The 12,848-nt window shown below is 44.0% G+C and overlaps 1 protein-coding gene across 3 annotated transcripts in view; it reads right to left on the bottom strand.

Moving 5' to 3' along the window:
- The window catches only part of myo1ea (myosin IEa), a 52,222-nt gene that overhangs the window by 28,128 nt on the left and 11,246 nt on the right, over positions 1–12,848 (bottom strand). For all 3 annotated transcript variants that reach the window (XM_081705989.1, XM_035521000.2, XM_035521001.2), the window contains exons 2-6: positions 9,439–9,582; positions 7,087–7,176; positions 6,431–6,525; positions 2,692–2,779; positions 992–1,081 (exon numbers count right to left, since the gene is read on the bottom strand). In XM_081705989.1, coding sequence (XP_081562115.1) covers positions 992–1,081; positions 2,692–2,779; positions 6,431–6,525; positions 7,087–7,176; positions 9,439–9,582 — 507 coding nt within the window. The remainder of the gene's footprint in view (positions 1–991; positions 1,082–2,691; positions 2,780–6,430; positions 6,526–7,086; positions 7,177–9,438; positions 9,583–12,848) is intronic.

Here is a 12,848-nt window from a genome sequence, read left to right as displayed (position 1 = left end):
GTTTGAATGTGGGAGCTGAACACATTTATGTGAAGTAACAGCTGTAATGAGATTCCCAGCAGTACTGAAGCTCATGAGTGCACTAAAACATTGTTCATCCATTACACTCTTCCCCTACATCTTAAATGGCTACATCTAATCTGGTTCCCAGCCCCTTAAAACCCACACACACACCCACACACCCACACCCACCCACACATACAAAATACACCAGAAAGCAAAACTAAACCAAGCTGAGACCCAGAGGCCCAGACTGGGCCCTGAGGGAGAGCGGTAGAGCTAGGCAGCCCATGGTCTGAACATTTTTTTGCCACTTTAGATTTAAGGCTTTCTGGAGAGCAGCTAAAATCAGGAAATGAAGATCACAGCCAAAGAGGCTGCAGCGGATGTTTCAGGCTCTGAATCAAACTCCTCTTGCAACCTCCATTCCAAAACAAACCATTTTCAGCCAGTTTTTACCCCTAATCTCTGTCCTGCCTTAGTCTTCACATACCTCTCAACCTCTCATTTTCTCAGTGACTCTGGGGCAGCACACACACAAACACAGTAATTCGACTCTACTGTTATCTTTACAATAGCTGGATGCATGTGTCCTCTCTCCCAGTATAGTGTAAACACCCCTTGGCCCTCGGCCTAGTGATGTGTACCCATGCTCATATATCAGGATGTCCTCTGGATGCCTATCCTGGATCCACTGTCTCCCCCCGGACCCAACGACTCCTCCTGGACCCACCCTCACCTCCTGGTCTTCCACTCCACAGTGCTTCAGGCTCCAAACACAGACAGGAAAGAGTAAGAACCCAGCTAACAAAGAACACAGAGCTCATTCCTATTCCTTCTGCACACTTCTGTCTGTCCCTTTGTGTTGTCTTTGCTAGGTCTGGCAGCTTCTGCGTGTAGAGGACGAGACTCAGTGGGGTGCAAGATTTTAGACACCTTCTCTTCTCCATATGGCAAGACCACAGGAAGGGACAGCGAAAGCAGCACTTACAAATCGGCTGGAGTTGTTGTTCCTCAGTGTCTTGGCATTTCCAAAGGCTTCCAGAAGAGGGTTGGACTGCAGAATGATGTCTTTGACATGCTGTGAGGAGGGGGGGAGAGAAAGAGAAAGAGAAAGAGATAGACAGATAGAGAGAGAGAGGGGGGTAGCAAAAATAAGGATGGGGTGTATCTACAGAACCTTGTCTATCATATGCCTCTTATGCATAGCTCAGTGCAGGTTGACACACACGCACACATGCGCATACGCACACACACACGTACACGTGCACACACTTTAAGCACTCGTCACCTGGACTGCATTATCTGAACTAAGGCATCTGTAGGTCAGGATCGCATGCATTTCACATCAGCATTCCAAATGAGAGACTATTTACGCATCTTTAAGTATGTGCAGCGGTCATGTGGCAGTGTGCAAGCTCACTGAACTGCTGTTGTTTGACGAAAAACAGCCTGAGAGGATTTCAGCCAGCAGTTTCTCAATACTGACAGCTCAAAATCAAGCGATCTAACCTACAGTGTCTTCATTGACTGTGCCTATATTACATTACTAAATATTAAAGCATATTATTTATATTATATCCACACACTACTACGTACTTTTATGAAGTACTTTATGTACATATGTAGAAAGAAATTAAGGATTAATCTGAATAAAAATCGAGCATACTACAAATGTGATAAATAAATGTACACATACATGATTATGTTCATACATTCTTGCAAGATTTGATATTACATTATATTTCATGCATTTTTACTGAATTATTTAATAAGGAATTATAATAAGTCTTTTATATTAGCTGCCAGTGTCTGGTATTTGAATTCTATAAGTCCTTAGTCCTTTTTGATATCGTGGCTGAAATTACCCCAAAAATACCCCATTTATTGTAGGAATCTGTCAAGTATTACTACAAACCATTAACCACACCCAGAGGGCACACTGTGCATTAAACTGAGAGAACAAACAATCGAGAAGGAGAGGGAGAGAGTGAAAGAGCGAGTGAGTGAGTGAGTGAGTGAGTTTGAGTGAAAGAAGGAGAGAAAGAGGGGTTAGAGATACTGAAACTGGCACTGATGGTGGAGGTGTAGTGTATCACCTTGGAGTCAAATAACAATCAGGAGAGGAGCAGAAAAAGGGAGGAAGTCATGTGACACTGACCCATTATTACATATAAGGGAAGGGACAAAGGCAAGACCAATAGGAGCAGGGAGGAACGGCCAGAGCTTGACCTTCCACCTAATACACTGCTTTGTTCAACAGCATAAAGGGAATTCTCAGATCCAAACATGGCCAAACTGCTGCATATCGCGTTATACTGCCAGAAATTCCAAGAAAGCACAGTCAAACGTGTCCGTTCGCAGTGAAGGGCCGCTCAAAGACAAACGGCTCAATATATCTGATTCCCATCATAAAAAAGACAGGATTGGCTTCAGTAGCAGAGGCAAGGTGAGTGCACGGCATGCAGTCCCACGAAGATAGAGACCCGGTCTGAGCTTCAAAAAAAAGAGCTCGGGAAGGAAAGCAGCGTTAAATCAGCTCTGGAAAGGCCCAACACAGCCGTGGGATGAAAAACGCGAGGTCTCGGCCTGCACCTCCCCCGCAGTTCACCTTCACGGCAGGTGAACAAAGTCGGAACGGACGTCGGACGTGGGACGACAGTCGGTGCAGAGAGGTGCTGTGGGACTTACCTGCACCCTGGGTCCGCCTCCCGACACTCTGGAGATGTAGCCCATAATGTACTTGGCTGCGACCGTTTTCCCCGCGCCGCTCTCGCCGCTGTGAGGCACAGAGAAAAGTGATTGGTCAGCACGGCAGCACACATGCCCTGGGCAGTCAGGTACCAGAGGTGCTGGCAACCCTCCCACCGAGCCTGTCAAGCAGAAGACTTGACCACTGATCCCCATGCAAATATAGAGCCTGGTCTCATGATTTCAGCGTGCCAGGAGCATAGGGAGCCTTCTGCCCTCAGCCGGTGCAGTTTATGGTCAGTGAGCTCCTACATAATCGGGGCCGGTAATAACACATTCTGCATTCTCTCAATTTGGGATACTATTTAAATAATCGCAACATGTCAAAAAGAATGCTTAGAGCAGATTCAAAACTGAAAATAAAAACAAAAATGCTTTTTACTGCAGTAGTAGAGCTTCATGTAACTAAAATCTGCTTTTCAGGATGTTTGTTTATGAAGGCCACAGAGACTTTAGTCAAATAGCCCTTCATTTCTTATCCTTAATTAAAATAAATAATATGAGGGGGGTTTGTACATGACAGACTAGTATTTTATGCGCAATTACATTACAGATCAGTGTGGTTGTAAATATCCCTTTTTATGCATAATTAATATATAGTGTTTCTACTACCTGCCTTGGTTTATAATCCATGGTTCCTAAAAAATCTTTTTGCGCTTAGACATACATGTTAATTCAGGCATGAGGTCGCAGAACTGTGATGTTCACAGGAACAGTAACCATGCACCATTCTAAAGCCAACTGAATTACGATGGTGGCCACTCCACCCAATATCCTGTACACTGACAACAGCTTCCTGTGTATATTCCTTTCTTTGCGTCCTATTACTGCTGAGGCAGCCCAATTTTTCGCTACGCTTCATAACAGTGAAATCATCTGAACAGCTGGAGAGAATGTTCAAAGAGACGCTCGCTCAACCAATGTCGCCCTTGCTCACTGTGCTTCTGGGAAAATCACTGCTGAACATGCAGTGGTTCAGGCCTGCAGCAAACTCGCCCAAGGCGAGATCCCCTGGGACATTCTGATGGCCGTAATCCGTTTCAACCCCCCAAAAAATCCTCCAACCCACCCACGCCACCTCCCCTCCCTCTACCCGCCTGGTGAGCGCGTCGCCCGGCCGCTGCCTTCATCGTTCGGCGCCGCTCCACCAAGCTTGAGTAGTTTGGCGGCACATGATAGTGGAGTCAGGTTTGTTTGGTTTTTTTTTTCTTTTCCTTTGAACGTTTCATTTGTAATCATGTCGGCCGGTCCAGCTGTGGGCTGAGGGGAAGTGGTCAGAGCTCAGTGACAATACACAGCAGAAACACCACACACCTATTCACTCCAGCCAGCTGCACCCAGAGAAGCCTGCTGCCATATCACATCAGCTCCCAAAATACACGTGCACACACACACACACACACACACACATGCACTCACACAGCCCTGAGGCCAAGACCCCACAGCTGTTGATTTCTAATGAAGTCAGCTGAGTCACTTTATTAGATTTAATTAAAAGTTAAAGAACTTAATAAGTGTCTCAGCGTTGCAGGTTTTCCATTTTAAGGAAAACATCTCAATACATCCATGAAGATACATACAACACAGCTCTCCTCTGACTCTCCTCTCACTTCACACAAAGGGCTGGAGCGTTTGTTGATTGTAGTTATTTTTGAGTGCCCCATTGTATATTGTAATTATGCAGCTAATGTACTTTAAACTTCCGGCATTAATTTATTTGGCTAAATATGGACAAACTGACAAAAACAGGCATGCCAAGGATGTGGGTGCTTCCTATCAACCCAGTCAGCCAGCTTCCGGGCACTGGGATTACCTATTAGCTGGACAATTGAAGCGGCATGGGATTGGAAAATAGTTGCAGTATTAAACAGTATTAAACCGCACTGTATGTCCAGATGTTGCCCTTTATGGAATAATGCACATAATGCATGGATAACGTGGTGCTGACACATCCATGGGATTCTCTGGGAATTCTTCTCATTCTGTCCTTTCGCTCTCTTGTCTAGGGGCCAAGTTCCCCTTTGAATGGTTTCCTCCACTTGAGGACAGAGAGACTGTTTAAATGAAACGGATCTCCCAGCTTCCGCTACCATTGTGTTTGCAAAACAATGGAGACCTGTCCCGCCATTAGGCGTTGTGGTTATTTGTGAAGGGTACTTCAAACATGGCCAGTGTAAGACCAGGCCTAGAGGAAAGAAGCTCAGAGAATCTGGGCCTGATTGTCCATATGAAATGGACCTTCTTGCACGAACGGGCATACACACGCACGCTGCCCACGTTGCAACCACATGAAGGCCTTTGTTTGCTAATCTGGACAAGCGTGACTCCACTTCCACTTCCTGGGATCGGGCGAACCAGGGCACAAACCCAGACGAAAACACCGTCCCCTCACACCCATGCCTTCTGCATGGACCGGTAAATGGGAGCTGCAGACCAGGGTTAGAGTTGGTAATGTGGGCCAAGAGACCATGTGGCCAGATGTGCTAGACCACTATGGTCATGTCGGTCACAGCCAGAGAGCTCCATGACAACTGTGTCTATGGACACACAGGTGCGCATGCAGACACACACGTGTGCAACACACACAGAAACACACACACACACATACACACACTTCATTTGCCCCAGCGGCCTCATGGGAAATGAGGGTCTGGCAGTAGCGTACCAGAGGAGCACTTTTGCTTGCCCTTTGCGGCTCTCAAGCGCGTGCCCAACCACTGAAATGCACATGCACACCCACATTCACTCATAGACACGCACATGCGCATACTCACAATCACACTCAAAACACATATACGCATGTACACAAATATACATACATACAGCTTGTGTGCTGAGGGAGCAGGAAACATGGAAAGAAATGAGGAAATAGCTGTTGACTTTTGTTTGTTTTATGAACTAAACCAAACATGCAAATGCACCGAATGCCAAACAACAAAGCCCAGCTAAAGTGATTGAAGAGAACTGGAGCTGCTAAATTTGCAAATAGCTAAACAGATTGTGAAGGCTGGCAGGTAAAAACCACACACACTCCACTCAGCTGGTCTGGAAGGCACCACGCCAGCATCCACATCACCTGATAAAGTGGCTTAGCTAGTTGAGCCTGTTTGCATGCCACGCATTAAAGGGCCCCCATCATGGAAAACTGAATTTCACTCCTCCAGTCCATATACAGAATCTTTTTAAGGTTTGAAACCTTTAACAATTCTGTGACGTCACAAGAACAAAAATAATTTATGTATCTCTGTCTTTTCAGTCTACCATGGTTTATCCCTACTCGCTCACATTGCAGTTTTCACGCGTGTCTCAGCTCTGAGTGCTTTTTGGATGAGGCACAATACAGGGCAACCAATCAGAACAGAGCTCATTTATCTTATATCTGCCTTAAAGACATAGTAACATAAATACTCCCATTTAATATAAATGACCTTGGACATCAAAGAAAAATACTAAATATAAGAAAACAAAAACATACGATATGGACCCTTAAAGCACAAGTCGTTAACAAGTCATGCGAGGTCATTAGACTCTTCCTATCCTTTCCAATGAGGAAAAGACCTGTCGTCTTACATAATCACCACAGTGCTGCCAGTCACGCAGGCACATTGCAGTCATAGCTCTGGACGTTGCCTGACAGAGACACCCGTCACCGGGCCAGCAAACGTGGCTGGGTGTGTACCTGATGATCACACACTGGTTTTCACAGTCAATCATCATGTTTCTGTACATGTTGTCTGCCAGTGCGTAGATGTGGGGAGGGTTTTCATACTGAGCCTAGATGAAAGATAGTCAAAGACACACAGAGAGAAAGAATGATAAATGATAAATGATAATCCAAACAACTGCAAAATGTTTAATGATCACATAGTGAGGTGACGAACAAGAGACAAGTCGTATATTTCAATATCAGGCCACTTTTTGCTGAACAGACAAGCACAAAGAAAACAGTGTCCTGTGTAATATTATTTGTTTAGTACATGCGGCTTAAACTAAATCGTTTGCATCAGTAGGCCACAGAGAGTTCTCAGCACACAGGCCAACAGCATTTAAAAGCCACTGAAACATGCTGTTCCACTGAGGAGCACAGGACAGGTCTGTACTGCATTCCTCTAGTCTAAGAATGCAGTGGGTCCTGCGTTTTACGCCACACCTAATTTCACTGAAAACTCTTTTCATACTGTGGGAAAATCATTACCAAAAGGGTTTCTTTAGTCCAATGAACATTTGAATACATAACAATTATAACGACAAACAATAATGTAAATGTCTTATACTTCTTCCAAGAGGAGCTATCAAAGTTCTCTCTTGTTGGTCCAAATATTATCTAGTACTTACAGCTCCTTGATACATTTCCACCTCCTTGTCTCCAAAGTAAGGCATCTGCTTAAAAGGGTTAACAGAGATGAGCACAGGTCCAATGTATGTCTGTGTACAGAAGTCAAGGTCATTTGCTCAAGTCAGTCCCTTTTTACTACACTGGGGGGTTCTGAGGGTAAAAATGTTAAACAATTTTTTTAAACAATTGCTAGTTGCTAAATCTCAGTCCATATAATTACATAACAGGCCATGATGTGCTAGACTGGCACATCGGTGAAGGATGAGTGATAAGTGTGTGACTTGCACTATATCATGCAGTAGCAAGGGAAATCCTGGCTCCTGGTCAGAGGCACAAAAAGGCAGGGCTCCCTAATCTTACGCCTCCCAGTGAGTGGACAGGCGGTAAGGGCCAAGTGGCGCGAGACAGGCGGCCTGAGACATGCGGCGTGAGACATGCGGCGTGAGACAGGCAGAAGGCCCCGGCAGCTCGGCCACTGCTGCGCGCCGCCACAAATAAAGGGACTTTTGAGCCTGACTCATGGTGACCTCAGCCTCATAGTGCTGCCAGCAACAAGACTGCTGCTCTGTTGTTATTTTCTCAGTACAATTGCTGGGCTGGGCTAGGGCTGAACCTCGGGATGCTCTGAGTGCGCCAAGAAGCCGTAACCCTAAAGAGGAGATGTTTACGACTGATGGTGTTTTATTCGAGAACTTCCAGCGATTTCTGCAAGAGGGTCACTGAATCAACCAATGGGTGGCTCGGTGTGAATGAGAAAGGTGCACGCTGCCAAAAACACGCTGTGTGTATTATGTATCACAGATAAAAACCAGTGCTGTCTGGATGGGTTGCGATGCAGTGGAGAAAGCTACAGCTTGAATAAAAAGTGGTTTTGTGGGGAAAATCAGAAGTTTAACAAGCACCCTGCAGGCTTGAAAAACACTTATCCAAAATTTCAGCATTGGCAGTCAGCTTGAGAAAGTACAGTGACAGAACTGACAAACCAAATGAACCGGGGGGGGGGGGGGGGTTATATGGGTATTACCGAGTCTTCTTGACAATCACATGCAGGTAGGCCACACCAACTCATCAACAAACACACAATGGTACGGCACACCAACTCATCAACAAACATTTGAGTTTGTTGACATTTGTGGCACATGCTCTATATAGTCAATATTTGGTTACAGCTAAGTCCAGTATTTGAAGTAGGACATTTTTTTTCCCAGTACTCCCCTTATTCTCATGTTAGCATGTGTATCAGCCAATAACAGCAAACCATTAAGTATTATATTCAGAATTTCTACAGTGAATTAGAGATTCAGTGTTCAAGTTTGGTTTATTCGTCACATATATAGTCATACACAGTATAACTCGCAGTGAAATGGTCATACACAGTATAACTCGCAGAGATTCTAGGAGTTATCACTCATGTTCACAACATACATTTATTTACGCAGTGATAATATTAATAATTGAGCAAATGGTTATCATATATAATAGGCTACAAAAAAAATGTAATATCTGTATGATACTATATATGTGACTACTGTTGTATGTGTGTACTGATGTATGTGTACACAAAAATACATCATTTGATCCTTTAACCAACAACTGGGCCATTCATCATTGCTAATGTTATTGTTAACATTGTAGTTGGATGCGGTAGCAGTAGCTTCAGGTGTTTTTGCTGATGTTACGTCAACAGGCTCCTCACTGCTAGGAGTGGCGCTAAAGTTAGCCTGATGTTCCCGGCCTGCCTTCAGTACTGGTTCTGACTGAAGCTCTGTTGTTTCACTGTCTGACTCACTTTCAGAGCCTGGCCAACATGGTTATTCAGCACTAACATGACTTAGACTAGCATTAACATTACTTGTCAACTAGAGTTGTAGAGAGAACAGTCATGTGGTCATGTAGTGCCCCCTGGGTAATGCAGTTTATGTAGGGTCATTATGAATTGCCCAGAACCTGATATGGAAAGGGCAGAAAAGAATACAGGGCAGTTATGAGAACTGCCAGAGTGCAAGAAAAAAAATGTCACGGTACACCAACGGGTATTGTGTGCTGGTGAGTTCTGGCCCACTTCCAGCACTGGCTGATAACCTACAGGATGAATAGGAGGTTTGCTTTCTGTGGTGCTAAGATATGATAGATTATCAGTCAAGATACTATCAAAACATTCTGGGAGGATCCAAAATGATTCTTTAGTTGACTTTTAATGCATCATTTAGGATGCTTCCCCACTAATGCCCGAAAGACCTTAAAGCTCCCCGTATACTGAATATCGGTCTTCATTTCACTATTCCAGTAATACTGTGGTTTGCCTTGGTGAGTCATACAGAGAAACCTGAGTTTACAGTGATAAAGGATACAAAGATATAGTCATCCATATATCTCTTCTTGAGGTTTTCCACAATGGCGTCCTCATTGATTTTGGTGAGCAGGACCATGTCATCCACACCGCTCTGCTTGACATTGTGGCTCTGCCAGTGGTACCGGTAATGTCCCCGGCTTCCCTGTTAACACACACACACACACACACACACACACACACAGATGCGTACGCACACACACAAACACAGCTGTTAAGTATTGCTTTTACACACAGAGCTCAGATTACATGCACCGAACATCAGATTTTTTATATTTTCAGATAAAGCTTAACCTCTTATTAAAAGACTAGGTTTATCTAGTAATCATAGGGCCTATTACTCAGTAACTAATGTGAATGTGTTATTAAGTAACTGCATGGAAATTACATGAAAAGTATGTAGTTACAGGATTGATAGACATAACAGGGGCATGGACCCACCAGAGGGCCCTAGTAGTGTGAGAGGATAATGGCCACGCTTCAAAACAGTCACAGAGCAGTGAGTCCTATAAAGCTGGTTTTTATATTACCCACTCATATCTTCTCCAGCCAATTAAATTCTACATTCTAAAGTCAATCCTCTGGAAAAAGCAAGAACAATGCTGATAGAGGTCAGAGTAAAAACTGTCCACTCAGTCAAGTGACCGCATCCAGTTTACAGATAGACACATTTTTTATTGCAACCTGTTTCCTCTCACTATATTAGATATTGACTTTATTTTTTCTGAATTTACCAAAGGTGCAAGGTCAGGATTCTCGCAAGCTACGGCTGCACACTCAGGCAGTGGTTTCTTTTCGTACTGGTCTTTCTATCTCTCTCTCTCTCTTATTTTGCCGAGGCTGCATCTCAGGAGACCCTCAGTCATTCATCATGTGCTATGAGTCAGTGTCATCTGGCTACTGCGGTCCCAACACTCCAAGAATAACTACATTGAGACAGCAACTTAATTCCTCAGACGCAGAAGACACAGAATGTACAGAAGACACCAGACCCAATGTCCAGAACCGAGCTTTGTCTTCGAGGGCTTTTCACATTTGTCCTGCTTTGAACGGCTGTTTTGTTCATTTTCTCTGACGTGTTTTCTCTCATCCTTGGAATGCAGTGACAGTGTTATGGGATATGATGTCTATCATGCTACATTTCAACCTTCTTTATTCTACATTCAGCACTAGTGGAACAATGCATGGAGAAGCAGTCAATGAGAGCGTGAGAAAGCAGACTAAGTGGAGATGATGCTGATGTTTTTTTTACTTCCCTCTCCTCCAATGAACTCACTATTCAAGCCTAAATTAACTTACTATGGTAAGAGAAACACCCAGCAACGGCAAATTACAGGACAATAATGGGCTACAATAACCGCTGAGCACTTATTACTGAAGCAGATTACACAACTGGGGCTTCTTTTTTTTTGTTACCAGCTAATGTAAATACCTCTCTCACTTTACAGACTCCATTCCTGCCTGGGCTACAGCAAGGAATGTTAATGGACTTTTGGCAATGCTCTCTCTTTCTCTCACTCTCTCAGTCTTCCACTATTGCGCCCACTCTCTCCGTTCCCCTCAATTAAGAAAGAACTTTATTCAGTTTTCTAGTTGGTAGCCATTAGAATACTTTACAACAGAAGCGACAATTTACAAGCTGATCTAACTCATCCACATTCAACTTGTAACAGGCTTGCAGAGTAGCTGATGAGATGAGCCGATTAATTGGGATGAGCTGGGATGAAAGCAAGTGGATTTCTAAACTGAACAATGACCGGATACACCATATTATGATATATTACCATATACTTGACGGACCATGTCACACTGTGGTACTCACTGACCTTTCACTGGGAGCAGATTCACTGTACACTTAATTATAATATTGTATAATAATGTTAATTATATATTGGTGATACACTTAATCACCAATAATTATATAGATGTGTGTGTGTGTTTGTGTGTGCGCGCGCACGTGCGCACACGTGTGCGTGTAATTGATTGTGCTGTATTAAAAAAGAGTGGCACATGACCACAAATTGTACAAACCTTTCCCTCTACAGAACTTCATATGAATGACTTTAAAAACTGAATAACTGAATAATAATAAGACTACACACTGAGACATCTTAAATCACATTCTTTAAGCTGTCTCCGAACCAGATTGGGTTTTTAAAATAATGAAAAACATTTTAACCAGGACAGAAACACACAGGGTTCAACCACTGGCAAGAATATAGCTACTCATTTGAGTCACTCGTTTTTAGAGACAGATTTTGTTCCTACTGTGGTTATTTGGGAGTTGTAATGTTCTGTTATGAAAGGTTTAAGCAGAATTCAAATGCCTCTGTGGTTCACTCATGAGAAGCAAGGACCAATTTAGGACATGATAACGAGATCGGCTCTTAGAGCACATGCACTATGCTGTAGGAGTGGGAAGGTTCACGATCCAAAAACTGACCCATAGCCACAAATAAACATTTAAGACACCCAATTTAACACTGGCCTCCATGAATAGCAGGCAAACTCCTGCATTTCAACGCAGCCAGAAGGATATATTTTTTCCTCCCAAGTGGGCATAACTAACTACCAGTTACCTTCATCATAATACAGTACTAAATGGGTACCTGCAGTCTGGGAGTGTGATGAAGATGTAGTGGGTGGCCTGAAGTGAGTATATGAGTGTGTCAGGGACAGTTTATGTTGTACTCCTCTCTGGTCATATTCTACAATATCACCATCCCTATCCTGGTGTGTTTGTCTGCCCTGTCTGTTTGTTAGTGTACCACTCTTAGTAAACGGGGGAAACAAGTTATTTACCTACATACTGAAAGCATATCATCTGTGTGAACACCTGCCTTCTTTCACTCTTAAAAAAGTGGCAGTAATTGGAGATAAATTCTTTCTCTCTGCAAGCCCTGTGACACAGGTGCATTAGCAACAAAACAAATATATACAAACATCAACACCAACCTCCCCAAAACGTAAAACTGACTTTACCCTTTAAAAAAAGAGGACGTAAAGTCTTGCTAAGACCTTCACCCACAAACTACTGGAACGGACCATTTCCCCAAATATTAAATCTTGCAGCATTTGAAGAATCTAAGCCACGCCAGCCCCAGGTCCATACAGTCAGGCTGTTCTAAAATGCAAATTCCATTTCCTTATATGGCACGTGGGGAGTGGAGTCAGGTCCAAGCACAGGAAATGGCTGGGCCTGGCTCAGCAGCACAGTGAGGAGACGCTCTCCCCCCGCTTCCCAGACATCTGCTCCTCACCCCACTGCCCATGTTCATAAAACCTCTCTGAACTGGAACCCAGAGAACGGGGCAGGACGGTCACCATGTGTAGCGGCTCGGCTCACTTTTGGGCTGGTCAGCCTGATCTCAAAACGGCAGGCGCTTGGGGAGATGACCTGACATTAACCTG

This window comes from Electrophorus electricus, chromosome 23 (assembly GCF_041902795.1).
Source record: "Electrophorus electricus isolate QZ-2024a chromosome 23, ASM4190279v1, whole genome shotgun sequence".
Lineage (NCBI taxonomy): Eukaryota > Metazoa > Chordata > Actinopteri > Gymnotiformes > Gymnotidae > Electrophorus > Electrophorus electricus.
Note: the sequence above shows the minus strand (reverse complement) of the source record. Positions and strands in the feature narration are given on the sequence as shown.